Source organism: Mustela nivalis (assembly GCF_964662115.1).
Source record: "Mustela nivalis genome assembly, chromosome: 8".
NCBI lineage: Eukaryota > Metazoa > Chordata > Mammalia > Carnivora > Mustelidae > Mustela > Mustela nivalis.
This window is the reverse complement of record NC_139027.1, coordinates 134,345,732-134,371,648: the sequence shown is the minus strand read 5'-3', so window position 1 is coordinate 134,371,648 and position 25,917 is coordinate 134,345,732. Positions and strand designations below refer to the sequence as shown.

General features: G+C 47.9%; 1 protein-coding gene across 6 annotated transcripts; it reads left to right on the top strand.

Moving 5' to 3' along the window:
* The first annotated feature begins 2,722 nt into the window (after positions 1-2,722).
* SALL4 (spalt like transcription factor 4) lies at positions 2,723-25,646 on the top strand. 6 transcript variants are annotated; one of them, XM_082744932.1, is made up of 5 exons: positions 2,723-2,730; positions 5,944-6,092; positions 16,700-19,039; positions 20,154-20,434; positions 23,438-25,644. In XM_082744932.1, the coding sequence occupies exons 2-5, from the start codon at positions 5,963-5,965 to the stop codon at positions 23,855-23,857; spliced, it is 3,171 nt and encodes a 1,056-aa protein (XP_082601058.1). In that variant the 5' UTR covers positions 2,723-2,730; positions 5,944-5,962; the 3' UTR covers positions 23,858-25,644. The 6 variants fall into 6 exon arrangements, with proteins under 6 accessions (XP_082601058.1, XP_082601059.1, XP_082601063.1 ...); XM_082744933.1 differs by lacking the exon at positions 2,723-2,730 and adding an exon at positions 3,562-3,578; XM_082744937.1 differs by lacking the exon at positions 2,723-2,730 and having other exon boundaries at positions 5,672-6,092; positions 16,700-17,719; positions 23,438-25,646.
* Positions 25,647-25,917: the final 271 nt, after the last annotated feature.

Below are 25,917 nucleotides of genomic sequence, written 5' to 3'. Positions count from 1 at the left end.
TGTGGTTTCTCTCTGTCAAATAAATAAATAAAATCTTTAAAAAAAAAAAAAAGAAAGGGCGCCTGGGTGGCTCAGTGGGTTAAGCCACTGCCTTCGGCTCAGGTCATGATCTCAGGGTCCTGGGATCGAGTCCCGCATCAGGCTCTCTGCTCAGCAGGGAGCCTGCTTCCTCCTCTCTCTTTCTCTGCCTGCCTCTCTGCCTACTTGTGATCTCTGGCTGTCAAATAAATAAATAAATATTCTTTAAAATAAAAAATAAAATAAAATAAAATCTTTAAAAAAAAAAAAAAAGAAAAAGTATTAGGTCGAGGCTAACACGGTCTCGAACTCATAATGCCTATAGTCCTGGTTTTTCACTTCCGGCGCTGTTGACATTCTGGGTCAGATAATTCCTCTCTGTGGGGGTAGCTACTCTGGGCATTGCCTGCTGTTAGTAGGAACCCCGGCCTCTACCGTCAAGATACACAGTAGCTCTCTTGAGTTGTGACAACCAAAACCCGGCCCCAGACCCTGCCAAACGTTGCTGCTTGGGGAGGGAGAAAACCACCCCCCATTGAGAACCTTTGCTGTGGACTAAAGAGAATCAACATTCTCTACAGCACGTGAGTGCCTGAGAGTGACCTGGAGACCTGCAGGCCCAGACTAGAGCGAACTAGTCATTTGGCTGAGGGACAAAAGTGCCCCTCACATCAATTTTTTCATTCTTTGACCATCTAGTCTTCAATTGAAGAACCGGCAGGAGAAATCCTTCTTGCGGGCATTCATTCCTGCTCTAACGAAATCTAGAGTATTAATAGTTGGGTTTTGCTTTTTTTTGTTTTTTGTTTTTTTTGCGCCTACACTTGTAGATTTCCATATATTAGCAGCAACTAGGAAGACTAATTAGGGCAGGAAATTGTTCGATACCAATTTGGGATTGATAAAATGGCAACTTGTTGAGATATCAAAATGAGGGACGGGGAGAATCATCAGTTAAGTGGCGATTATTGCAATTAGCCAGGATTTGCAACCATAAATCACCCTAACAGAGGAGCTCTGGGCCAGGACACTCAGAAAAGTGGACGTTTGGCCCCATAATAAAGCACTCCTGGTGAATTACAAGCATGATTTCTTAAGCAATTTCAGCTTGACTTCTAAATCTCTAGAATTTGAAGACTTCCTTCCAGAAATAAAGCCTTCCATGGGGCAGGCAGAAAGCAGATCGATGCAAGTCCATAGCCTCCAAGAGGTTGATCCATGCGGAGGAAGAGGCCACTCTTTCTACTTCCCGAATCCAAACTCGCATTTCCCAAATTAGAGTGGCGATGGTTACCACGTCGGTCCACATAGCCGTTTCCTGGCATGAATAATTAGAGACCCAAAAAGGCACAGTTTCGCAGGGGCAGATCGTGATTTATGGACACCCCCTCCCCCCCGCCCCGCCAAGCCTTGCCACTTTAGCCTTTTCAAGCTTGTGATGCTGGGAATCTCACATAAGAAAAAAAAAAAAACCCACCCCCATATTAATGGCCCTTTCAATTATAGGGATAACCACATATCTACCTTCCTAAAAACAACTTCATTTAGGTATGTTTTACATATCACAAAATGCACCCGTGTAAGTGTACAGTGTGATAGGTTTTAATAAATTAATACAATTGGGGCCACCATCAGTTTGTAATTGCTTTGTTTCCCCAACTGTGGTGAAATACAATTTTACCATCTTTACCATCTTAACCATCTTAGGTGTATTGTTCAGTGGTATTAAGGACATTCACAATTAAAAAAAGGGGGGGCGGGGGGCGCCTGGGTGGCTCAGTGGGTTAAAGCCTCTGCCTTTGGCTCAGGTCATAATCCCTGGGTCCTGGGATGGAACCCCACACCAGGGTCTCTGCTCCGTGGGGAGCCTGCTTCCCCCTCCCCCCACCGCCTGCTTCTCTGTCTACTTGTGAACTCTGTCAAATAAATAAATAAAATCTTAAAAAAAAAAAAAAAAGAACTTTCACATTGCCATGCACTCTCCAGCTCTCTTTGCATCTTGCAAAACTGAAATTCCAGACCAGCTCAACAACAACTCCCCTTTCCCTTCCCTCTTCTTCCAAGTACCTCATGTGAGTGGAATCAATTGGTCGTTGTCTTTTCCGTGGCTAGCTTATTCCCTTTAGCAGCATGTCCCCAAGCTTCATCCACGTTGCAGCACGTGCCTGAATTTCTTCCATGTTTAAGGCTGAATAATATTTCTTTGTGTGTACACACATGTTGTGTATCCCTTCATCTGTGGATGAACTCTTGGTTTGCCACCACGTTTTAGCTCTTAGGAATAATGCGGCTACAAACATGGGTCTACAATTATCTCTTTGTGTCCCTGTTTTTGGTTCTTTGGGGCAGAAACCCAGAAGTGAAAATGCTTTATCTTATCGTAACGCGATGCTCGATTTTTTTTTTTCTTTTCTCCATGGCAGCTGCAGCAATTTACATTCCCACCAACAGTAATTGCCTTTTAATACTTAACTTTATATTCAGGCCTGCAAAATCATTTCCCATCGATGGATTCATTCAATTATTATTTATTGCGACTTCTGTGTTCCATTGCAGTGGTGGAGGGCTAGGGACTCCGTGGTGAAGGTGTTCTGCCTTCACGTAGCCTGCACAGTGGAAACAAGCAATAAACGGACATACAATAAAAATCTTTCATCATAAATTTTGAACCGTGTTAGCAAAGGAAAGAATTGGCTTCTAGCAGACTAAGAGGTGAGACCTGGTTTGGATCAGGAAAGGCGGGTGTCAGGCAGAGAAATGGGAACCGGAGACTGGAAATTTAGTAGGGAAGAACCAGGGGACGCTGAGGTGGGGGTTTTTGCAGAAATGGGTAGAAGCTCTGAGAGCCAGAGGGACCTACGTATACCCTTTAACTGGAAAGTTACGGAGTTCATATGTTGAGTGTGAATTTGAGAGTACCTACAAGGTGCCAACAGGAGCTCCGACCTTGTTTTGCCATCATGAAAAAGGATTTTAATGAGGATGAAATAGGATTATGTATCTCAGATGTCTTCATTGACCGTAAAGCCTCAGTTTTCATAGACCACTGGCCTGAAAGATAGAACAAGACATGAATTTCCCAACAATTTCTGCCTGGGACAAAGAGCGAGAATGATTGCATTATATAAACCCAGCCACCTAACAGAGAAGGTATTAAAAAGCTAAATATTATCTTTTACTTTGATCTTTTTTTCCTTTTCTTTCTGGTCCCACACAGGTCGTTTGATTGTTCAAAGTATATTAAATAATTTTTAGAAATGCCTTTGATTTAGGGGCGCCTGGGTGGCTCAGTAGGTTCAGCCTCTGCCTTTGGCTCAGGTCATGATCTCAGGGTCCTGGAATCGAGCCCCGGGTTTTTGCTCCAAGGGGAGCCTGCTTCCCCCCCTCTCTCTCTGCCTGCCTCTCTGCCTACTTGTGATCTCTCTCGCTGTGTCAAATAAATAAATAAAATCTTTTTTTAAAAAAATGCCTTTGATCTAGAGACTTGCGGGTAGTTAGTTCTCTCTTCTCCATTCACCAGGTCTGCTCTAGGGTCTTTGCTCCTGGCTACGGGCTTGGAGGTAGGTTCCCAACGAGTACGACAGCCTTCTTTTCTTTATATGATGTTCCTGGAAGGTTTCACTTCTCCTTGATTTTACCTGTAGAATTTACTTCTACAGAGCCTCGATTTTCCAGGACAGGCTTAATTTAGCCTATGTTTTCTTTTACCCCCATTTTTTCTTTTTCTTATTTTCTTGTCTATATTCAGCTTTAGCGGCATGACAGGTGTGGGGATATTATAAAAATTTTGGAGCCAGGTTTAGGGATCCACCACCAGCTCAGCCACTTCGTAATTAAGTCGCTTGACCTCTCTGAGCCTCAGTTTTCCTGGGAAGAGAAAACAAGAGAGTGTGCATTTAACAAGTCTGCTGCACCTAAGAAGGGCTCAAACAATAATTATCATCATCATCACTTGGAGATGCAAGTGGCAGTTTTCCGACCTGGTCCTAAGAAGAAATTATGAAACTATCAACTAAAATAAATAAATGTAAGAGACGATATCTTTGATGAGGTTCTCCTTACTCCACTAAGATGCCTTGAGTTGTACATTCATTTAGGTCTGTCAATTACATCTCCTGCCACGCCATGTTAACCAGAAAAGGTGTTGGGAATATAAGTAAATTAGTCAGCAAGGCAGGTGTTAATTGGTTTTTTTACTCAGTATGAGAATTCTAAACAGCTTCCATATATTGTTAAATCCAATCCTTCACCTTCCCAAATTTGGCCATTGACCGCAAATCTTTTTTGCTTTAGGGGACTTACATAAAACAATGCAAAACATTTTCAAGCAGAGACTCAAAACTGGAGGTTAACCTTCTTTCAGTAAGCTTTTATTGACGGCCATGAGTATCAAGAAGATTATCAAGCTGATTTATTTTCTGCCTTGGGATGTCCAAACACCCAGGTGAATGTATTTATGAGCCCAGCATTCTATTTTGCTTGCATTTCTGATGAGCCTACAAGAAACTCTTACAAGCTGGGAACCTGATGTATAACTAATCGAGAAAATGCAAGGCACAAATGTGGATGGTTTACAGTTCTCTTACGATGAAGTAAATACCAAATAAAGAGGCAGGCCCAGAGGCGTCACGGAAACACCAATCAGAGACTTAGAAGCCTGAAAATTTCATCATTTATTCAACATTTATTGAGCATTTACATTTGCAAGGCAGTTAGTGGAATTAAGTATAGAGATTTACTGTATCGATCTATATATGCATGTAATATCACACACACACAATTTTAGAAAATGCCAGGTATCCCCGTGTCAGGGTGATGCAGTCACTTTAAACTCTCCCTTTTCCATAATGAAGTCTGTATTGCACAAAATTCCAATAATGATTAGTTTAGTGACACCCAGTCACCCTGACACACTACTCTACTATTTCAGGGGAGATACAAAAAAGCATTGTCTCAGCAATAAAATAGGATGTTATCAGACATTTATGGCTTGTGGGGAAAAAATGCAATTGCTTGCTGTTTTGATATTATCTCTGGCTATACTGGCCTTTAATCTGCTTTTTCTGTATTTAGTATCCAGTCATTTTAGAGTAAAAATAAGCCCCCAAACCAAAAACCAAGGTCGCATGGTCACAACAAACCAATCCTTGTGAATATGAACCCTGGGGCTATTATTTAGCATTTAAAGGAAATAAACCATGGTGAGAGGATAATCTGAAATTTTGGAAATTCCAAGGCCACTTTAAGAGGTGAGATGGATTGGGAAGGTTAAATAAACCACCATTTTCACTCTTCTTCGGGCATCTCGAAATTCCGTTTAAACATTTCAGTCAAAAATAAGATGGAAGGAGACATGTATCCCATCTCAGTTTTTTGTTTGTAGGTTTTTGGGTAGATGTAAAAATTCGGAACCAAACTACTCCCCAGAAAACTACCTCCCCACCCCGGCTTGCGCGGATATCAACCTTACAAAAGTAATTTTTGGAGCACACGACCAAATGCGCTCGTCCCAAAACTTAGACGGACGCTCCTAGTTTTTAATAAGCACACAATTATTTTTATTCTTCTCTCCAAGGACTCCGATAGCTGGAGCGAGAATGAGTCCCCCTCCGATTTCGTGCCCGATCCAGCCAATCTGAGCCCGGATGCTAATTAGTTGCGCTCCCCCGATGAACACGCCTTTGTCGCATGTAGGGCCGGACTACAAAGCCCAGAATGCCTCGCCCCTCCCTGATCAATGAGGGCTTATTTAAATGATCTCTGAGGTCTTGGACCCAGGCCAATCAGCTGTCAGGGCTCATGATAAATCGCAATGCATTATTGATAATAATAATTACTGGGACATGCGCGTTCCGGCCGAAGGGGGGTAAATTTCCTAACTCCAGGAATTTGTGGCGGAGTGGGCAAATAACCGCGGCTCTCCAGGCGGCCCGATGCTCGCACCATGTCGAGGCGCAAGCAGGCGAAACCCCAGCACATCAACTCCGAGGAGGACCAGGGCGAGCAGCAGCCGCAGCAGCCGGCCTCGGAGTTTGCAGATGCGGCCCCAGCGGCGCCGGCGGCGGGGGAGCCGGGTGAGTAGGGCTGGGGGCGCGCGCCGGGGGCGGGCAGGTTTCTGGACGTTCGCTGGACCCTCGAAGGCGCGAGCTTCGGGGAGGTAGCGGCTTCCAGCGCAGATTCTGGAACCAAGATTTGGGGTCTCAGTTCTAGGGAAGGCACGCTCGTCTCCCCCCCCCCCCCCGCCCTTGTTAATTTTACACTTTACCTCTTCCCTCTCTTGTGTAAGTTTCACCCCCAGGTCTCGCTCCTCTTGTTGTAAGATTGACCCCCCCCCCCCGCGCCGTGTCCCTCATTCCTGAAAGGTTACCTACTCGTCCCTTGCCCCCTCTCTTAATTGGTTCCACTCCCCTCGCTAGTTACCTCCCCCCCACTTGTAACTTAGGTTCCCCTCCTCCCTCCCTGGCGTCGCTTTTAAAAGAAAGACCCCGGGGGTCCCCACCTTTTCCTTCACCCCTTGGGAGCTCTTCTAGGAGGCTGAAGGAGCGCGCCCCTGGAAGACCCCCCCCCGGGGGGGGAGGGCGATCTGTTGCACGCGCCCCTCCCGGGCCAAGCGGGGGGAGGGGGCGCGACCTCTCCCCATCTCCGGGAGCTGGGGTGCGGGCCACCCGCTGAGGGGATTGGAGGGCCCGAAGAGGTGCGGGAGAAGGGCACAGTATTTCCCTTTTAAAAAATTTCCTTAGGGCTTTGGCTTTTTCTCCTCGGTCTTTGCCGCCTGCCGATCTTCGCCCTAACCTTTCGGGGCCTGACCTCCAGCCATCTTTGATTTCCGACTTCCTAAAAATAACCGCGGCCAGCCGCAGGGGTGCAGGCCCCCAGGGGCCGGGGTCGCGGGCGCGCGGCAGCTCCTCTGGGGTGCACCAGCCTGGAATTTTGCGGGGCTTTCCTGCGGCGCCCGGCTTTCCAGAAGCGCGCCCCGGGGGCCAGGGGGGGAGAGGTCGGGCCAGGGCTGGGCGGTCGCGGCCAGGGCGAGCTCCCGGGGCTGACCCGCCCCACGCTTCCGCGGCGAGCGTCTCCGGGGTCGGGAGGCGTTCGGGACCCCAACCCCGCCTGGAGCGGCCGGGCAAACTCCCCTTCTCCGGGTCACTTAACCGAGGAGGTTGTAGGAGCGAGTGGATTTCCCCCTATCTCCCCTCCGTCCCGGCCCGCCAAATTGTCGCCTGATAAGTTTTTAGCTACGCGTGGGGGGAGGGGGCGTTGTTAACCTCGTCTTGGGCCTTGCGGTTCGTTTCCCCTTTTCTCCCCGCCTGCTTTCTAATTTCTCAGCCGCTGATGGGGGTGTGCACTGCTGTCCCAGACACTCCAAGCCGTAACTCCGGTAGGAAGGCTGCGCTCCGTTTTTGCTACCTCCCCCTTTTTGGGGGTAGGGAATGCATTATGTTGCCCAAATTTATAATAGGTTAATGTAAACCCCTGCGACCCCCCCCCCCCATAACATTTTTTTTTTCCAGGGCAAATTAAATAGATCGTCTTGACGAGAGGCGGCTGTGCGTTTTCGGGGCGTCTGATGGTCAGGGCTGCCGGCACCCGAGGTCCCAGGAGGATGGACTCTCTTTGTGCCTCGGGTTGGGGGGGGGGAGAGCATGGAGAGGCTTCGTCGGTCGCCTGGCCCACCTGGAACAAAAGGGTTAACCCTCCGCCCGCCCGCTTCCTCCCGAGAGGAGGGGCGAGCTCCGGGCTCTGACCCCTCCCCTGGTTCAGCTCTCACCTCCCCATTCTCGTACCCCCTTGGTTTTTGGTGGGCGCACGCAAGTGGTGCTTTTGGTGGTGTTCGGCACCTTTGCGGGGAGCTTGTTACACGGCGGCTTCTTAAATTACGCTGGTTGGAGTGTACAGTCAGTTACCCCGGGCTGGGCTTAGGATCTCGGGCCTGACTGTGCGCCCGCTCCACGATTTGGGCGGCGGGGGTGGGGGGCGGTTGGTTCGCTATTGATCGCTGGGTTTGGAGCGGACCGCCGAGTTGCGCGCGGGCGCCCCCTGGAGGCCCAGCCTGGAGCCGCACGCTTTGCTGAGAGGCGGGTCCGCTCACAGGTACCGGCTCACACCTGAAGGGTGGGACGGGTTGGGGGGGGCGGGGATGGAGAGCGCCGGGTTGGGCCGAAGGACGGGCGCCCTTGGGGACTCAGACCAGTTCCTTGCCGGAGCCCTAGCTGTACCTGCTATTCTTTGCCAAGTGTTTGGAATTCTTGCAAAGAGTTCCTTAGTCCTCAAATGTATTTGCAGAATCTTCCATTACCACCATGGGACAGAAGGTAGTTTCCTCAAGCAGTACGTTTTAACGGCTGCAGTTTGCATTTGAGCAGCCTGTTATGTGTGTATCTATCTATATATTATATCTATGTAGCTATAGGAAGAGATAACATGGATCTATATAGGTAGATGTGTATATACTGATAGATATGTAGATGTGTATAATTTTTTTAAAAACTAAGATTGGGCCAGTCCTATTTTTGCAAAACCAATTTGAGATCCTCTTGGAAAGAATGCAGTTCTTGGGGCGTCTGGGTGGCTCAGTTGGTTAAAGCCTCTGCCTTCAGCTCAGGTCATGATCCCAGGATCCTGGGATTGAGCCCCACATCAGGCTCTCTGCTCAGCGGGGAGCCTGCTCCCCACCCCTTTCCTACTTGTGATCTCAATCTGTGTCAGATAAATAAATAAAATCTTTAAAAATATATAGTTTTGAGGAAAATGGAGTTTGGAGATCAAAACATCTGCAGGTGGGCAGTGGACTCACGCTACATACAGGAAAATTAGCATTTTCTCAAAAGAGTTTCGAATGCCCTTTGTGCTAAACTGGATTACAACCATCAACGATTAAGATCCCCAAGTTTCAAACAGCTGCCTAGCTCCAGTTTCTAAACCGAAATGACCTCCTCTGGCTGTAATGATTTTGAGAAGAGGGCCCTTGGAAGTCCCTATTTTAATTGCGGGAGAGAGGGAAATCTCCTGCTGGATAGTGGCTTGAATGTTGCAGGCCAACCCTCTGTGTTCCCATCTTAGTTTCCGATAGAGAAAGGGGCTCCCGCTTGCCCGTAGCCCCTTTTGTTCCGTTAAAAATAAATTGCACAAGTCCCTACGTGGTCATTTCAGCCTCCCCTGGCTTCCTCATGGTGGGGGGGCAGTTGGGGAGCCATCTTGGGAGGCAGGAGAAGGAGTTAGGACTTCCTCTTTTTGAATAAAGTTAGTGTTCTGGTAAGGTTTTAGAGATGACCGTTCCTGTTTGGTTATATGACTTTCAGCTGTGTAGTCTGGAGACCTCGATTTCTCTGAGCTTTTGAATTTTTCTTTTATACCGTGGGGGTGAAGATCATTTCAACCGCCGAAGACCCACTATGTGCTGGGAATGTGATTTGTAATCAATTTTGTTCAGCATAACAGTGTTTCAGTTTTATTTCTTCCATCGAGATTGTCCAGAAGTGCCCATTGAGATGATTCTGTGGTTCTTAACTGTAGCCTACTGAGTGCCAGTGACGAGGCTGGGGACCTCTAGTACGTGATCTTTAATTCTCATTTGCACTCATTTTAGAGTAAACAGTAGCCCCGGGTTGAAATGGCTTGCTCGTGGTTGGTTTCAGCCTTTTGCTCCGAATCCACCGAGTTGTTTATCATGATCGGACTCGGGTTGGTTTTGAGATGGGATTTTCCATCAGTTCCTTTGATGAAGGAGCCCTGATGAGTGTTTTAGTCGGTGGAGTTTGACGATCTCTCCTCCCTTTTAATGTTTGAGATTTGCCTTTTCGGACTTAGATTAAGGGGTCTTTGGGGAGGAGACTTGGAAATAAAAAAAAAAACAACAGTGTTTGCATGTCATGCGCTGGGCCTTAGTGCCCTGGAAAAATCATGGGGAAGAGTTCAAAAAGTTCCCCCTTTATCAACCCTTTACCTGTTGTACTTTTGATTTTTTTTTTAAAAGAAAGCATCTATACCATTTTAAAAGTGTGGATGGAAACAAGCATGGCAATGCTAGTTACCCCTCCTCCCCCCCCCTTTTTTTTCAAATGAACTTCTTGACCGTTGGTCTTTTGTTGAGGGGAGACAGTGCTCTGTGGAAAGGGACAACACAAACCCCTGCCTGCATGGAGTTTACAGGTTTGCTTAAAAGAATAACTCCCAATTCTTCTGGAAAATAGGATCTATCTCTTAATGTGTAAATAGCAGAACCCAGACACATTAACAGCTGTTACAGCCTCCTTTGATTCTTTTACTGTTTCTCCTTCTCAGCACAGTCTCTGAATTTTGATCCAACACTGTTCTGAAATAAGTTTTTAGCTTTTCATTAAGTAGAACTTAATTATAGCTTTAATCAGCTATCTGTGAATCGAGTTTAAAGCCTTGTTAGTAAATGTTTCTGGGTTTCTGAATTGAAATGTAAAATTAAACTGGTAAATGGGCACTTTCTTTCAGCCAGTTCAAAGGACATCTCTTTTCCTTTTGTTTTTTTTTGGTAAGCAATTATCCTGACGGTGGGGGAGGGTAGAAGATACTGTATACTTTATGTAAATCTACTCATTGTGGTTCTTTTTAATATAGAACTGGGGGAGAGGAAAATAAGCTTGAGTCAATGCTTTTCTCAAGATTATACTGGTTTTATTTTTTAAGCATTTTGGAGTTCGCAGAGTTTGATTGGCTTCTGGTAGATGAGCTTTTCTTCTATACAATAGTAAGAGTATTTTCTATCCATTTGGCAGTGATTGAATCTAAGACCCCTGCTGGGTTTACTGCATTCTTCCAACTTATTGGATAACTAGATGCTGAGAGATAACATTCCTAAAATTCGGGAGTGGGGGTGGGGTGGAAAGATGGAAGAACGAGTTGCCGGGTAATCTCTCTGAACTTTGCCTTTTTCCCTTTTGGGAAGGGGTAACTTAAGCGTAGCAGGCAATTGTCCATAACCCACTCCTCTTACTCCCCGGCAAATAGGGCTTCGGTGTTGGCTCGTGGTGGTCTGGATGGAGAAGGTCGTTTTACTGCACATGCGTTCAGAGCTGCTCTGTTTTAAGACTCAAGTGGGATGTTGCTGGCGTTGTATCCAGCCCACAGAAGAGGCCAGCCTGTGTATACAGGGACGGCAAGCTGGTATTCAGGTTGTAAATCACTCTTGGAAACTGTTAGATCCTTCTGGGGGGGGGGGCGGTTAACCATTTTTGTGCCATAGCTTCCTTCTCCACAGAGCGTATTTCAGTGCAAAGAGTAAAAAACACAAACACCAAGGAAATAGATTGCACTGAAACACAGTTATCAAAACCAAAAAACATTGGTGATAGAATAATGTGCTTCTTTATGAACGCATTAAAAAGATGAGCACAGCTGTTCAGGTAACCCAGAATTTCCAGTAAGGCAGCAGCATTAACATCATAGGAAAAGATTGGCTTTTTGTGACGAAGTCGCAGGTTCTGCAAGTACCACTGTGGTGTCTCTCCAACATTTGTCATTGAAAGTCAGATACTAAATTTTAGTTGAGATTAGTGAAAATAAAGATCTCATTTTTGTTTCTTACCTAATTTCATGGACTTCAGTTTTAAAATGCTGGTTTAGAAACGGCTTTCTCAATGAAGGAATATTGTCCCCAAGGGGGTGAACTTTTCTTTTTTTAAGATTTTATTTATTTGACAGATCACAAGTAGGCAGAGAGGCAGGCAGAGAGGGAAGCAGGCTCCCCGCTAGGCAGAGAGCCCGACGTGGGGCTCAGATCCCAAGTGCCCCCTTTTCAAAATTTTTTGGGGGTGTGTGTGAACATTTTCTTGAGGGGATGGGGACAGAAAACTTGATGTACAGTGGATTTTGGCCTTCCTGAAGGACCATACTGCACATACAGATATACAGTATATTTGTGGTATTAAAGTTTCATGGCGAGGGAGGAGAGGTAGTAGTTAAGAAAGCTCTAAAAGCCTCTGTAGAAGGATGAAATTAAAAAAAAAAAAAAGTGAGAAACTGCTCTAGAAGAAGCAATGATAAATGAGGCCCCTAAGTTTAGCGCCCTTCTTGATGGTACTTAAGAATACAATCCCTGGTCGTCTTTTCCTGGTGAGCAGATTCTTACCTTGAGCCACTTAATTCTGTCTGAGCCTCAGTTTGCACATCTGCAAATTGGGCCTGAGGACACTTGTCTAATGATGTGGCTGCAGAGATGAATGGGTTAAGGGAGCATGTGTTTTGCTGGAGGGTGGGGTGGTTCCCCTTACAAACCTGGATGGTATTCTTGCATGTGGCTTTACTGGAGATTTCCAGAAGTTAACAATGGTTGAGTCTAAGGGTTGAAACATGCTAATGAAAAAGAAACCATAGTACAAAGGTTGACCCTTGTAAAATGTTCTCTCCCCCCTCAGTCCCCAGGCCCACACTCAGTACGCAGAGGTAGTACACAGCCCTAGTTTCTCTTACTATAGACCGAGGATTTTCCACGTACATATTTGTGTCTTTATCCACAAAGGCAGTGGGACCGCAGATCTACACCCCGTTCTCTTCCTCCTCTTGAAATAAATCTGGGGCGGTTGCCCTCTAGAACACCACAAGTAAGAGATCTGCTTTATTTTTTTGTAGGCTACAGATGAATCCCTTTTTCTCTGTGCCCTGACTTCATTTAACCAGAGCCTTCCTGCTTGGCCACAGAGTGTACCTGTTTTTGTTTTTGCTGTTTGTTAGTAAGAGAAATGTATCCTTATTTCATAAAGCGAATTCCTAACAAGGGTCAGAGGAGAACTGCGGGGGAACCAACCTGATGTTGCTGAGTGCTGAGTGCTGCGGAAGGAACTGTATCTTTCTCTCTTCTGTGCACCTCCCGGTAGGGTGTATTTCCCTGCCAAGGGAAACTTGTTAAAAGTTGTCCTTTTTAAAGTTCTTGACACATAATTGCCAGAATTGCTTTTCCAGAAAGAGTGCTACATAACACTGCCTCTGACACCTCACTCCTAGTCCTGGGAAAGTAGGGGGATAGGTACTGACTGTATTCTGGGAATTGACAAATATTTTTAACTTGACTTGAAATATGGGTGGGATTGGGAATTTAACCTGTCGAACACCTGGAGGGTAGCAGGGATGTGTTTTGTACTAGCGCCTTTTTTTTTTTTAAAGATTTTATTTATTTATTTATTTGATGGGGACATAGACAAGCAGGGGGAGTGGGAGAGGGAGAAGCAAGCTTCCTGCTAAGCAGGTGGCCAGGTGTAGGGCTTGATCCTGGGATGCTCGGATCATGATCTGAGCTGAAGGCGGACTCTTAACGATGGAGCCACCCAGGTGCCCCTGTGTACTAACTTTTCAAGTGACTTCCAGGAGTTCCAGAAAGATTGTAGTAGCATGTGTCCGCGTCCCTTTCCCCTTCTTGCCAACCTGACCCCTCAGGCTTTTCTGTCCTTCCTGGGGTGTCTTTGAGAGGAAAGATAGTTGCAGTCTCAACAGAAGAAACATGATGGTAGGAAGTGAAGGAAGGAGGGAAGTTGTGGGGCTGCATGCCTGGGTTTTAATATTGGCCCTGCCCTTTATCACCTGTGTTACTTTGGGCAAACTGATGCCCTCTGTGCCTCGGTTCCCCCTCTGAAATACAACGGCCCCTACCTCAGAGTTGTTAGAACCTGTGAGTTGTTTAGAATTACGCCTGGCAACATAGTATAAGTGCTCAGAAGTTAGCTATGACTAATTTTTAATTGTGTTGCCTTGGGCAAGGCTCGATCCTTCAGTTTGTTCCTCTCGTTTGTCAGTGGGGCAGGCAATCTAATAGATTGGGTGAGTATAGTAGGAGGCACCTAGAGGTCCCCGGTCCGACCTGCAGACAGAACGTCATGGCCATCATTTCACCACCGGTCGGATCCCTAGCTGCCCTGTGGTGTGCCCAGTAGGAGGTGGGATGTGTTGGTGAATGAGTTCGGCATTCAGTGATGGTGGTTAGAAAAGTTTGGTTCCCCAGTTTCCCAGCTAACCATGGGAGCCACTGGAGATAGAAGGGTGGAGAGAATAATGTTCACTGCACTCCACAGTATCTGCACCTTTCTTGCCAGGTTCCATCCAGGATGGCATCGGGCACAATGTGTGTAAGTATTTCACACATTTGTTAAAAACTTCACCGAACCCAGGCATACCTGCCGCATGAGGTTGTCACAGTTATGCTTGTTTTGGGCAGATCCTGAAGAGTAAGGCTTCCATATCCAGCTTGTTCACAGGCAAGTGCTGGGTCAGCCCTAACCTACGTTCCCTACACTGGCGGGCCAGACCTGTTAGTAGTGGCTGTTGGCTCTTCGTCCCTGGCCCACCGCCAACCCACACACACCTTACAAAACTTCGTAGCGCTAGGTCTGAAATTCATAAAGAATGGGCTTATGTAAATTTTAAAGAATTACTTTTTGAAAGTCTGAAATCTGTAGATCTTCTCAAGAGAAACACACTTTCCTGGGACACCTGCGTGGCTGTCAGTTAAGTGTCTGACTTCAGCTCCGTCATGATCCCAGAGTCCTGGGATGAATCCCGCATCCGACTCCTTCCTCAGCAGGGAGCCTGCTTCTCCCTTTGCCTGCCGCTTGCCCTGCTTGTGCTTACAACTCTTCTCTTTCTGGCAAATAAATAAAATCTTAAAAAAAAAAAAAAAGGAAATAAACTTTTCTTTCAAGATCACTTCCACCCCCATACTGTGCAGGACGTCCTCAGTCAAACCCCCATGGTTTTAGGGACTGTAATCACCCAAGAAGGAATTGAGAGGCAAAATATATTAGTTTGCTTTAAAAAGTAATAATTTATTTAAATGTGAGATGTATCCTCGGCCTCTCTTCCATCCATTTGTACATTTCAGACATGTTGTATTTTAAACAAAAGTGGTCACATTTTATGTATTTTTCTGCAGCCTGTTTTCTTTCACCTAACTTCGTCTCCATGTGAGAGCATCCAGAAGTTAACGCCATTTCTGCTTGTATGGCTGAATACAGAACATTTAACATTTCTGTTTAAAAACAAACAAACAAACCAAAACTGTTCTTAGATGGATCTTTGTATACATGTGCAATTATCTGTTGGTTTAGATCCTGACTCTGAGGTATACCTCTGGTTTCTCCGTGGGGGAGTGTACCTACAATTGGATAGCCAGGAAATGAGAACAGTAAAGTAGCTTGGGGGACTTTTCACCTGACTTCTTGTTTTTAGGACCCAGATGTCCAGATAAAAGCCACAGTCTCAAGATGGGCAATTTAATATGCAGGCTTCTATTAACCCTGAAGGGAATAGGACCCAATTACAAAAGAAATTTGGAGACCAGCCCAGAACAGGAAGGTGTTTGATTTTGTATATTTCATTTCAGATACATTATAGGAATAGAAGTTGCAAGTAGAAGTTGCAGCGAAACCCATCATTCTCATCCCCTTTCATTCTCCGGCTTCTCTTTTTACATAATGGCTTATTAATATAGTGTCCAGACCAATGAGACATTCCTCTAGTTTTTCATGATCTATAAGTATAAGATCATCAGAGTCTTTTTCCCTATGGTCACAGCCTTCTTTGAACATGAAATCTTTTGTCAGTGTCTCATGAAAATGTTCCTAGAATGGGGTGCCTGGGTGGCTCAGTCATGAAACCTCTGCCCTCGGCTCAGGTCATGATCACAGCGTCCTGGGATCGAGCCCTGTATCGGGCTCCCTGCTCAGCGGGGAGTCTGCCTCTGTCTAGCTCCCTTGTGCTTGGTTTCCCTCTTGCGGTACATCTCTCTTGTCATAAATAAGTAAAAATCTTCTTTAGTGTCTGCCTTTTTTTTTTTTTTTTTTTTTAAGTAAAAATCTTTTTTAAAAAAGAAAATACTCCTTGGACTATCCGCTTGGCCTTCTTGTGTAAATGGACCAGCGTGCTGTTCTCTGTATTTTCAGTGTTGGCCCCTTGGAACTGGGAAGGTGCACTCGTAATGCGGTTCCCTTTTAGCAGCCCTGGCGTGGGGATGAGCAGCTGTATTTTGAACGTTCCCAGTGTCACTTATATTCACTGCATGAGACCCACTGGCCTTTGCAAGCTTGCTCGGAGTGGAGTGCAGAGCTCCAAGGGGATTATTTTAATAAAGAGAAGTTGTATGAATTTCCTAGGGTTTCCATAAACTATTGCTGCAAATTGGATGGCTTTTATGCGTAAATTCAGGCGAATGGTTCTGGAGGCCGGACACCTGAAATTGAGGTGTCAGCGAGGGTGGCTTCCTTCTGGAGACAGGGGAAAAGGGTTTCAAGCCTCCTTTCTATCTCCTGTTGGCTTCTGGAAGTCCTGGCTTAGAGCCCCGGTAATTCCTTCCTAGGGCCTTACTTGTTCCATCTCTCATTCCCTGTCTCTTCAAGAACATCAAGCAATGGGTTAGGGACTCTCCCAGTTAGATTTGTAAAGATCCTGCTCCCAGTAAGTTCACATGCACAGGTGCTGGGTATAAGGACTTGGACATACTTGGCCGGCCAGGGGGTGGGGTGGGGGGTGTAGATGGGAGTGGGCACAGTGAACCCCACTACACAAGTGGTTAGTCGGTTCCGACCTCTGGAGGCCTAGTTCCCTTTTACAGTCTTCTGCCTGTTTGGACACAGGAAGATGTCTGTATGGTGAGTTGTGGTTCTTTGCTAGAAAGAGCCCCCGTGCCCCTTCTTAGGCACCATTCTTAGCTTGTGCTCTCTTGTCCCAGGTGCTCCCATGAACCCCCCGGGGAGTGGCAGTGAAGCCAGCAGGGATGGCCTGACCTCGAAGAGGACCCGTCGGGAGGAGACTCACATCTGCGAGAAATGCTGCGCGGAGTTCTTCAGCTTCTCCGAGTTCTTCGAACACAAGAAAAATTGCACTAAGAACCCCCCCGTCCTCATCATGAACGACAGCGAGGGGCCGGTCCCTCCCGACGACTTCTCCGGGGCTGGGCTGAGTCCGGGCAGCAAGGAGGGGCCCAGGGAGGACGGTGAGGGCGGCGGCGGCGGCTCGGGGGAGGCGAAGGAGAAGCTGGGCGCGGAGCCGGTCGTGTTCCTGAAGACCGAGACCGCCCTGCCGGCCGCATCCCAGGACATAAGCTACGTACCCAAAGGCAAAGTGGCCAACACGAACGTCACTCTGCAGGCGCTGCGGGGCACCAAGGTGGCCGTGAACCAGCGGAGCGCGGACGCACCGCCGGCCCCCCTGCCCGGCGCGAGCAGCATCCCGTGGGTCCTGGAGCAGATCCTGTGCCTCCAGCAGCAGCAGCTGCAGCAGATCCAGCTCACGGAGCAGATCCGCGTGCAGGTGAACATGTGGGCGTCGCACGCCCTGCACTCCGGCGCCGCGGGGGCCGACGCCCTCAAGACCTTGGGCAGCCACATGTCCCAGCAGGTGTCGGCGGCCGTGGCGCTGCTCAGCCAGAAAGCCGGAAGCCAGGGCCTGTCCCTGGATGCCTTGAAGCCAGCCAAGCTACCTCACGCAAACGTCCCTTCCGCCGGCGCCGGCTCCGCGTCCCCCGGGCTGGCGCCCTTCGCCCTGAAGCCAGACGGGGCGCGGGTGCTGCCGGGCGTCATGTCGCGCCTCCCCGGCGCTCTGCTACCTCAGGCCCCAGGCTCTGTGCTCTTCCAGAGCCCTTTCTCCACGGTGGCCTTAGACCCGTCCAAGAAAGGGAAGGGGAAGCCACCGAACGTGTCCCCCGTGGAGGTCAAAGCCAAAGACGAGGCCGTCCTCTGCAAGCACAAGTGTAAGTACTGTAGCAAGGTTTTTGGGACTGATAGCTCCTTGCAGATCCACCTCCGCTCCCATACCGGAGAGAGACCCTTCGTGTGCTCGGTCTGTGGCCACCGGTTCACCACCAAGGGCAACCTCAAGGTGCACTTTCATCGACATCCCCAGGTGAAGGCGAACCCCCAGCTCTTTGCTGAGTTCCACGACAAAATGGCGGCGGGCAATGGCATTCCCTATGCACTCTCTGTACCTGTCCCCGTAGAGGAGGCGAGTCTCTCTTTAGACAGCAAACCTGTCCTTGTAACAGGGACCCCCAACCTAGGGCTACCTCAGAATCTCTCATCAGGGACTAACCCCAAGGACCTCCTGGGCGGCCCTCTGCCCCACGACCTGCAGCCCGGGCCTTCTCCAGACAGTGAGGATGGATCCCTGCTCCCTGGGGTGGGGCCACACCACAGTTCCCCGAGGGTTGGTGGCTTCCAAGGGAGCGGGACACCCGAGCCGGGGTCCGAGACCCTGAAATTGCAGCAGCTGGTAGAGAACATCGACAAGGCCACCACCGACCCCAACGAGTGTCTCATCTGCCACCGGGTCTTGAGCTGCCAGAGCTCCCTCAAGATGCATTACCGCACGCACACCGGGGAGAGGCCGTTCCAGTGTAAGATCTGCGGTCGGGCCTTCTCCACCAAGGGCAACCTGAAGACGCACCTCGGGGTCCACCGAACCAGCGCGTCCGTGAAGACGCAGCACTCGTGCCCCATCTGCCAGAAGAAGTTCACCAACGCGGTCCTGCTGCAGCAGCACATCCGGATGCACATGGGCGGCCAGATTCCCAACACGCCTCTGCCCGAGAGCCCCTGTGACTTCACGGGGCCCGAGCCCATGATGGTCAGTGAAAATGGTGGTGCGGGTGCCGTCTGTCAGGACGACGTTCTCGAAAGCATTGATGTGGATGAGGTCGGCCCCCAGGATGCCCCCGGGAGCTCCTTGAAGGTCCCCGTCCCTCTTCCCAGCGTCCACTCGGCATCCCCCACGCTCGGGTTTGCCGTGACGGCTTCCCTCGATGCCCCGGGGAAGGTGGGTCCTGCTCCTCTTGTCCTGCAGCGGCAGAGCAGCAGAGAGAACGGCTCGGTGGAGAGTGATGGCCTGACCAACGACTCGTCGTCCTCAGTGATGGGAGACCAGGAGTACCAGAGCCGAAGTCCAGATGTCCTGGAGATGGCGTCCTTCCAGGCGCTGTCCCCAGCCAATAGCCAGGCAGAAAGCCTCAAGTCCAGATCTCCTGATGCTGGTGGCAAGGCAGACGGCTCCGAGAACAGCCGCACTGAGATGGAAGGTGATAGAGCTTTGGATTTAACTTAGGTCCATTTTGGGCACAAGGTCATCCAAAAGGAACCTGGGTTGAACTTGGCAAATGGACAGTGTGGCGTGTGCAGAGCAGCTCTTCTGTAGGGCAATTAGCCTCTCTGTGCTTCTGGGTGGAGGGGATTAGTAGCTGCCTCTGTCCGAGCACTGACATCCTTCTGTTGATGGTGGTTAATGCAGTTTGGGTATGGACAGCACACTTGCCAGTTTTTAACTTTTGTGGTTGAGCCCCAGGGAGACATTGGGTAATCTTACGGAAATGATCCAGTAGAAGAATGTGTTTGAGAAAGTAAGCGCTGCTTTTTGGCCACTGAGATAAGCCATAGTTCCTTGATTCTGAGGTCCCGCTCCCTACTGCAAGGTTCAAAGATTAATAATGGGGGGGGGGTGAGGAGGAGAATCTGACCCATTTTAAAATGCACATACAAAATGGGTGGGGGTACCCGTTGATGTTAATGGTGAAATGGGGAAACAGCTGCTGCTGACAGAATGAAATAAACCTGGTGTCTGGGCATGCCTTTTTTTTTTGCTTGGCGGGGGCGGTGGGGGGAGTGTGTGGGTATAGTGGGGGGGGCAGCAAAGGAAAGTTGATTGAGCTATAGCAAAGAGGTAGCACGAAGCTCCCAAGGAGGGAGGGGATCTGAGAAAGTTGCCCTCTGTGCATAAAAGATCGTTTTTTCTTAAAAAATAGTTTTTAGGTATTTATTTTTAAGTAAACTCGACACCCCACACCCAACATAGGTTTGGAACCCACTACCCGGAGATCAACAAGAGTCACAGTCCTCCACCCTCTGAGCCAGCCAGGCTCCCCTTAAAGATAACTTTTTATGCAGGAACTTGGAATTTTAGGTGTTTGTGTGTGGCCTGTACCCTAACGCCAGCATGGTGACTTCCCCCAAGTACTTGAGCTGTTCCTCCCTGGGCAGGTCGATGTGCCAGAGAGAAAGGCTGCGTCCGAGGTACACAGTTCGCAGAAGCGGTTTCCAGGCTCTCGGTGGGCAGCTGTCATCAGAGCTCTTTTGTGGTTTGAGAAGGCATGAATATGGAATGATAAAAGTCTGGGATTTCTTTTCTCTGGATACTAGGTCGTAGCAGTCTGCCATCGACATTTATCCGAGCCCAGCCAACCTATGTCAAAGTTGAAGTCCCTGGCGCCTTTGGTGGACCCACGACCATGTCCCCAAGCATGACGCCTTTGTTAACGGCCCAGCCACGCCGTCAGGCCAAGCAGCACGGCTGCACACGCTGTGGGAAGAACTTCTCCTCGGCGAGCGCCCTGCAGATCCACGAGCGGACTCACACGGGGGAGAAGCCTTTCGTGTGTAACATATGTGGGCGAGCGTTTACCACCAAAGGCAACCTGAAGGTGCGTGTCTCGCGGGGGCGGGGGATGTTGAGCAGCAAGTCTTCATTGGTGTTCGTCCATCTGTGGCGGATTCTTCCATTGAGAACAGTGGGATGGGGCACCTGGGTGGCTCAGTGGGTTAAAGCCTCAGCCTTGGGCTCAGGTCATGATCCCGGGGTGCTGGGATTGAGCCCCGCATCGGGCTCTCTGCTCAGCGGGGTGCTGTTTCCCCCTCTCTCTGTCTGCCGCTCTGCCTTCTTGTGCTCTGTCAGATAAATGAATAAAATCTTTTTTTTATTTTAAAGATTTTATTTATTTATTTGACAGAGAGACAGAGATCTCAAGTAGGCAGAGAGAGGGGAAGGGATGTAGGCTCCCTGCTGAGCAGAGAGCCCGATGTGGGGCTCGATCCCACGACCCCAGGATCGTGACCTGAGCTGAAGGCAGAGGCTTTAACCCACTGAGCCACCCAGGCGCCCCCAATAAAAACAAAAACAAAAACAGTGGGATACCATGTAGTCAGATCTCATAGCTGGCTCTCAAAATAGGCAGCGGAAAGTACGTTTTCTCACATCACGATGCTGCTCAAAGTGGGGTATTTTGTGCCGGCTGTCTGAAATTGGTCATATACCGCACCACCACCCCCCCGCCCCGATCTTAGCGACACATGAGATAGTAATGCATTTTGCAGAGGATGCTTTTCGAGGAATGGGACATGAAGTCTTTTGGATGTTTCTGTCTCAGTATAACATAGTAGTTACACGTAGGGTGGTTTTTCCCTGATGCTGGGGCAGACCGTGACCTCTCTCTACAATCATACCGTACCTGGGCGAGATCCAGCCTGGAGACCGATGATACGTGGTGCATAGTATAATGTGGTGTTGATAAGTCATTTAGTGTGTATGTGTACAGACTCGATGATGACCGTGTGTGTTGGTTTCTGTTTTTCCTGGTCTGCTGGGTTGAAGTAAGTAGCTGTGAATGAAGTGTATCTGATAGCAAGTCTCCAGGTTATCAGTTGTGTTAAAACCCTGTGGCTGGGTCCTTTTAGAGAATGGCCTTGACTATCCTTAGATTCCACCCAGAATCTATCGGGGAGATGGCGAGTTGACTCGCCCACGTGCGGACTAAAAGTGGCATGTGTAAGAACAAAGGATGGGAACTGGGGACCTGGGTTTTTTCCCCTGGCCCCACCTGGTGGTTTGGGTGAGATGTTCTCGGCTTTCTTCTTTATTTCTCTCCACGGGTAGACAGTTGAGTTGAATTCATGTGGCTCAGGGGTTAAAACTTAAAAGATTTTATTTATTTGTCGGAGAGCGAGCTTGCACAGGCAGGGAGAGCAGCAGGTAGAGGGGAGGGAGGACCAGACTTGAGGCTGAGCAGGGAGCCTGATGAGGGACTGGATCCCAGGACCCGGGATCATGACCTGAGCTGAAGGCAGATATTTAACCGACTGAGCCACCCAGGCGTCCCAAAACTTCAAGGCTTAATATACAGCCTTAAAGAGCTGTAAGATTGTATATCATTTAATTTAAAAAAATACAGATACTACAAAAACAAGCTGTGTTTTAATTTTGTCATTGGTGAAAATGTCAAGGATGGAGCAGTAATACCGACTTCAGAAATCCAAAGCTTCAGTTAATTCCCAGGACCTGGGATCTGCCCAGGGAAGGTCTGGAGCTCCTTTCGCTGCACAAACGGCTTTGGGCAGATAATGGCTCCTTGTACCTGTTTCGCAGGCATGGGGATAATGGTAGTGACAATTTCAGAGTTGTCCTGGAGATTAAATGAGTTACATCGTAATGTGTTTCCAGTTAGGCGTGGAACGTCATAACAGCATAGAGCGCTGCAGAGCAGGTTATTCCTGAGCCCACTGGCAAGATAGCTACTAACTTCTGAGGGAGTTGGTGCGTTGAAATGAGGTGACCTGGGGCACCTGGAAGGCTCACTGGTTAAACATCTGCCTTCAGCTCTGGTTATGATCCCAGGATTCTGGGATCAAGCCCCGCATTGGGCTCCCTGCTTGGCAGGAAGCCTGGTTCTCCCTCTCCCACTCCCCCTGCTTGTGTTCCCTCTCTTGCTGTGTATCTCTCTGTCAAATAAATAAATAAAATCTTAAAAAAAAAAAAAAAAAGAAAAAGAAATGAGGTGATCTGAGAAAATAGTGCCCACCGCATTTTTTTTAAAGGGTTTTAGAAACTCAAAAGCCAGACAAGACCTGTATTTAGAAAAGGGGCTGAGTGGAAGGAGGTGCTATGATTTCTGTCATCAGGAGGTCTGCCACCCCAGACTGACCAGCATTCATTCCAACGGTGGCCTTCCTGTCACTGCCCCAGCGGGGCTTGCTTCTCTCTGATGACGATCGTTGATGATGATCATTGATGAAGCATGTGTTTGTAGATCAGTCCACGAGGGCAGCATCTGTTCTGTTCAAAAGTTAGTTTTCAGCTCGGGTTTTTACACAGGCTGCTTGGAGACCTCATGTGCAGTGAGAATTCGTCCTTACACACTTTGTCCAGTATTCCCCAATGGCATGGTTTTTGTAAAAAAGCTAATGTGAATAGATAACATAACCAGGATATTGACATGGATGCAATGTCCTGGTCTTAACGGATTTTCCCATTTTATTTGTACTCCATGTGTGCCTTTGTGTCAAGTTCTGTGCAGTGTTACTACCTGTGCAGGCTGGTTCTTCACAGATTTTAACTGTAGCACTTGAGAAGGCTTAGTACACAGGGTCCCTGTAGTTGTTTATGGGGACAGAATGGGAGCGAATGTCCCCCGCTTTGGTTGTCTTACTTGCCTCCAGGCAGGAATGTGGGCCCATTGTTGCTAGATCTTGATTTTCATGCCCCCTTCCAACACCCCCCACCTCCAACACCCACCCCAGCAACCCCCAACACCAGAGAACAGATACCTGAATTTTGACAATGTTCCAGCCCATCTGCAGACGGATGAGCTTGCCAATATGCACGCCATCAAATCTCTGTTTTGGCGGAAACTTTTCTGTTCCTCTTCCCATAGGTCCATTACATGACCCACGGGGCCAACAACAGCTCGGCGCGCCGTGGGAGGAAGCTGGCCATCGAGAACACCATGGCTCTGTTAGGAACTGATGGGAAGAGAGTCCCTGAGATGTTTCCCAAAGAAATCCTGGCGCCTTCGGTGAACGTGGACCCCGTCGTGTGGAACCAGTACACCACCATGCTCAATGGAGGTCTGGCCATGAAGACCAATGAAATCTCTGTGATCCAGAGCGGAGGGATTCCTACCCTCCCAGTTTCCCTGGGGGCCAGCTCCATTGTGAACAACACCACGATCTCCAAGATAGATGGCTCCCAGTCAGCCATCAGTGCTGAAGTGGAAAAGCCAGGTGCTGCTGATGGCGTCCCCAAACACCAGTTCCCTCACTTCCTCGAAGAAAATAAGATCGCAGTCAGCTAAGCTCTAGGAGAGGAACGCCGATTGAAGGAGAAACGCAGGCAGAATGACCTCTGGAACTGTACTTTTCTCTCCCTTTTTTCAAAGAACCCATCTCCTCCTGTTTGTTTCTTACTGATGTGCAAATAATGTTTACAGTTGTGATCACAACCTCAGGCAAGTCCTACAATCAGATGTCAGTATGCTGCTTTGCAAAAAAAAAAAAAAAGAAAAAAAAGAAAAAAAAGAAAAAAATCGGAAAAAAAAATTTGAAAAAGAAAAAAACTGAAAAAAAAAAACAAAACCAAAAACCCAAAAGAAGAAAATACATACTAAAACAAATACAGACTAGAATTTGTTTAATTTTGGAAAGAAGCGGGTCTTGCAAAGTAGCTCTGTTACTTGGCGACAAACTGTATACATAAAAATCTTTGTACAACCGAGGGTAACTGTTTCCAAAGACTCTCCCTATTTCAAGTTGGAACTTACTGAACTACAATGGGAAAGACAACTGTTAGACTAATTCTGGGGGGTTACTAGATACTTCCCTGGTGACTATGCGGGTACGTGGACGTGATCTGGCATCTCTGTTTAGGGACCTGTGTTTGACCACCAAGCCTCCTTCTCCTATCCTTCCTTCCTTTTTTTCCTGAATGTACTTTTTTTTTTTTTTTTAAACTAAGGTTGCAGAATTACAAAATTCCTTCAACCTTGGAACCTTAAATAGGATGCCCTCTAATGGACTACGTTTAGTCCGAAGGGAGTCAATGTGTGTTGCTGCTTATTTAAATAACAGTTCAGTTAGAGCCCCAAGAGTGCCAATGTACTGCCTTGCTTTCCAGATGCCTCCTTCCTGAGCCACCAGGAGAGGTGGGCAGCTGAGCAGGGACCCTCAGGTGACTTCATTTGGTTCGCCAGTGCCTACTCGATTGAAGAAGTTGGGTTTTCGTTCTAGAAGAAAGTCACAGAAGGGCATGTTCCTCATAGGTTCTCATACTAATTTGTACAAAAATGTCCTTGGTGCATTTTAATGCCAAGTTACTATGAAGATTGTTGAGTGTTGCATGAAGGCTACAAAGTTGGAACAGGCAAGTTCATGGGTGTGAAAGCTTTAATTTATCTACCTCATTTATTTTTTTATTTTTGTAGCCATAGCGTCTATTTTCCTATTTTCTGACCGCTGAAGTGTTCTCATGTCTTAAACCTTGAGTTGATTAATGTGGTGAGAGCTGCCGGACATTTAAGATATTTTCTTGATTCTTTGGTTTTTGTTTTTTTTGTTTTTGTTTTTTAACTCCCTCCCCTTTTTGTATATGGAATGATGAAACGTGCTCTCATGGTTCAAAAAGGAAGGAGAAAGACAGACCATAATGTCTGAGTGGAGAAATCTCCTGCTTTGTGGGGAAGTAGATCAAGACTGTTACCAAAAGTTTGTCTGTGTTATTGCACCTGACTTTTAGGATCCAAAAAAATTTTTTTTGCCACGTTGTGCCTTTCCTTCTGGAATTGTATGTTGAACACAATGCTAGTAACCTGTTTACACTGTGAAGTGGATATTGTTACAGAGAACACGCCAGAGCCTTTCTTACTGTTAAGTAATGCCCTTGTGAATGTATAATCTTTGGAGAAACCCTGTAGTTTTACCTGCTGATGCTGTCTTGTTGGAGAATAAATTTTGGATGGTTTTTTTTTTTTCCTTCCTCCTCCCCCCCCCCGCCCCCACCAGGCATGTATGAGTTTTTCTGGTTCGTTTCTGCTCTAAACCTGAGAACTCTCATTTGGCCCTCAGGACCCTACAGGTCCCAGAATCGAAGATGTATGTGCATCTGGTTACATCCATTCTGTCCCCGTGTTCTCAAGTACACAGATAATTGCTTGCTGCTTGGCATCTTTCTTTTTAAGCCAAAAAGTTCTGTTAGAGTAAATTTATTCTAGGGAACTTCTACTTGTGACCACAGGAGGCTTACCATACCGAGATTCCTCCATGACTGCCCATCCTAATCTGGTATGAGTCACTGGGCAGAGAGAGACACCATTTCCTCCAGAACGGACTGCTGAGAATCACATAATAGGACTTGGCACTT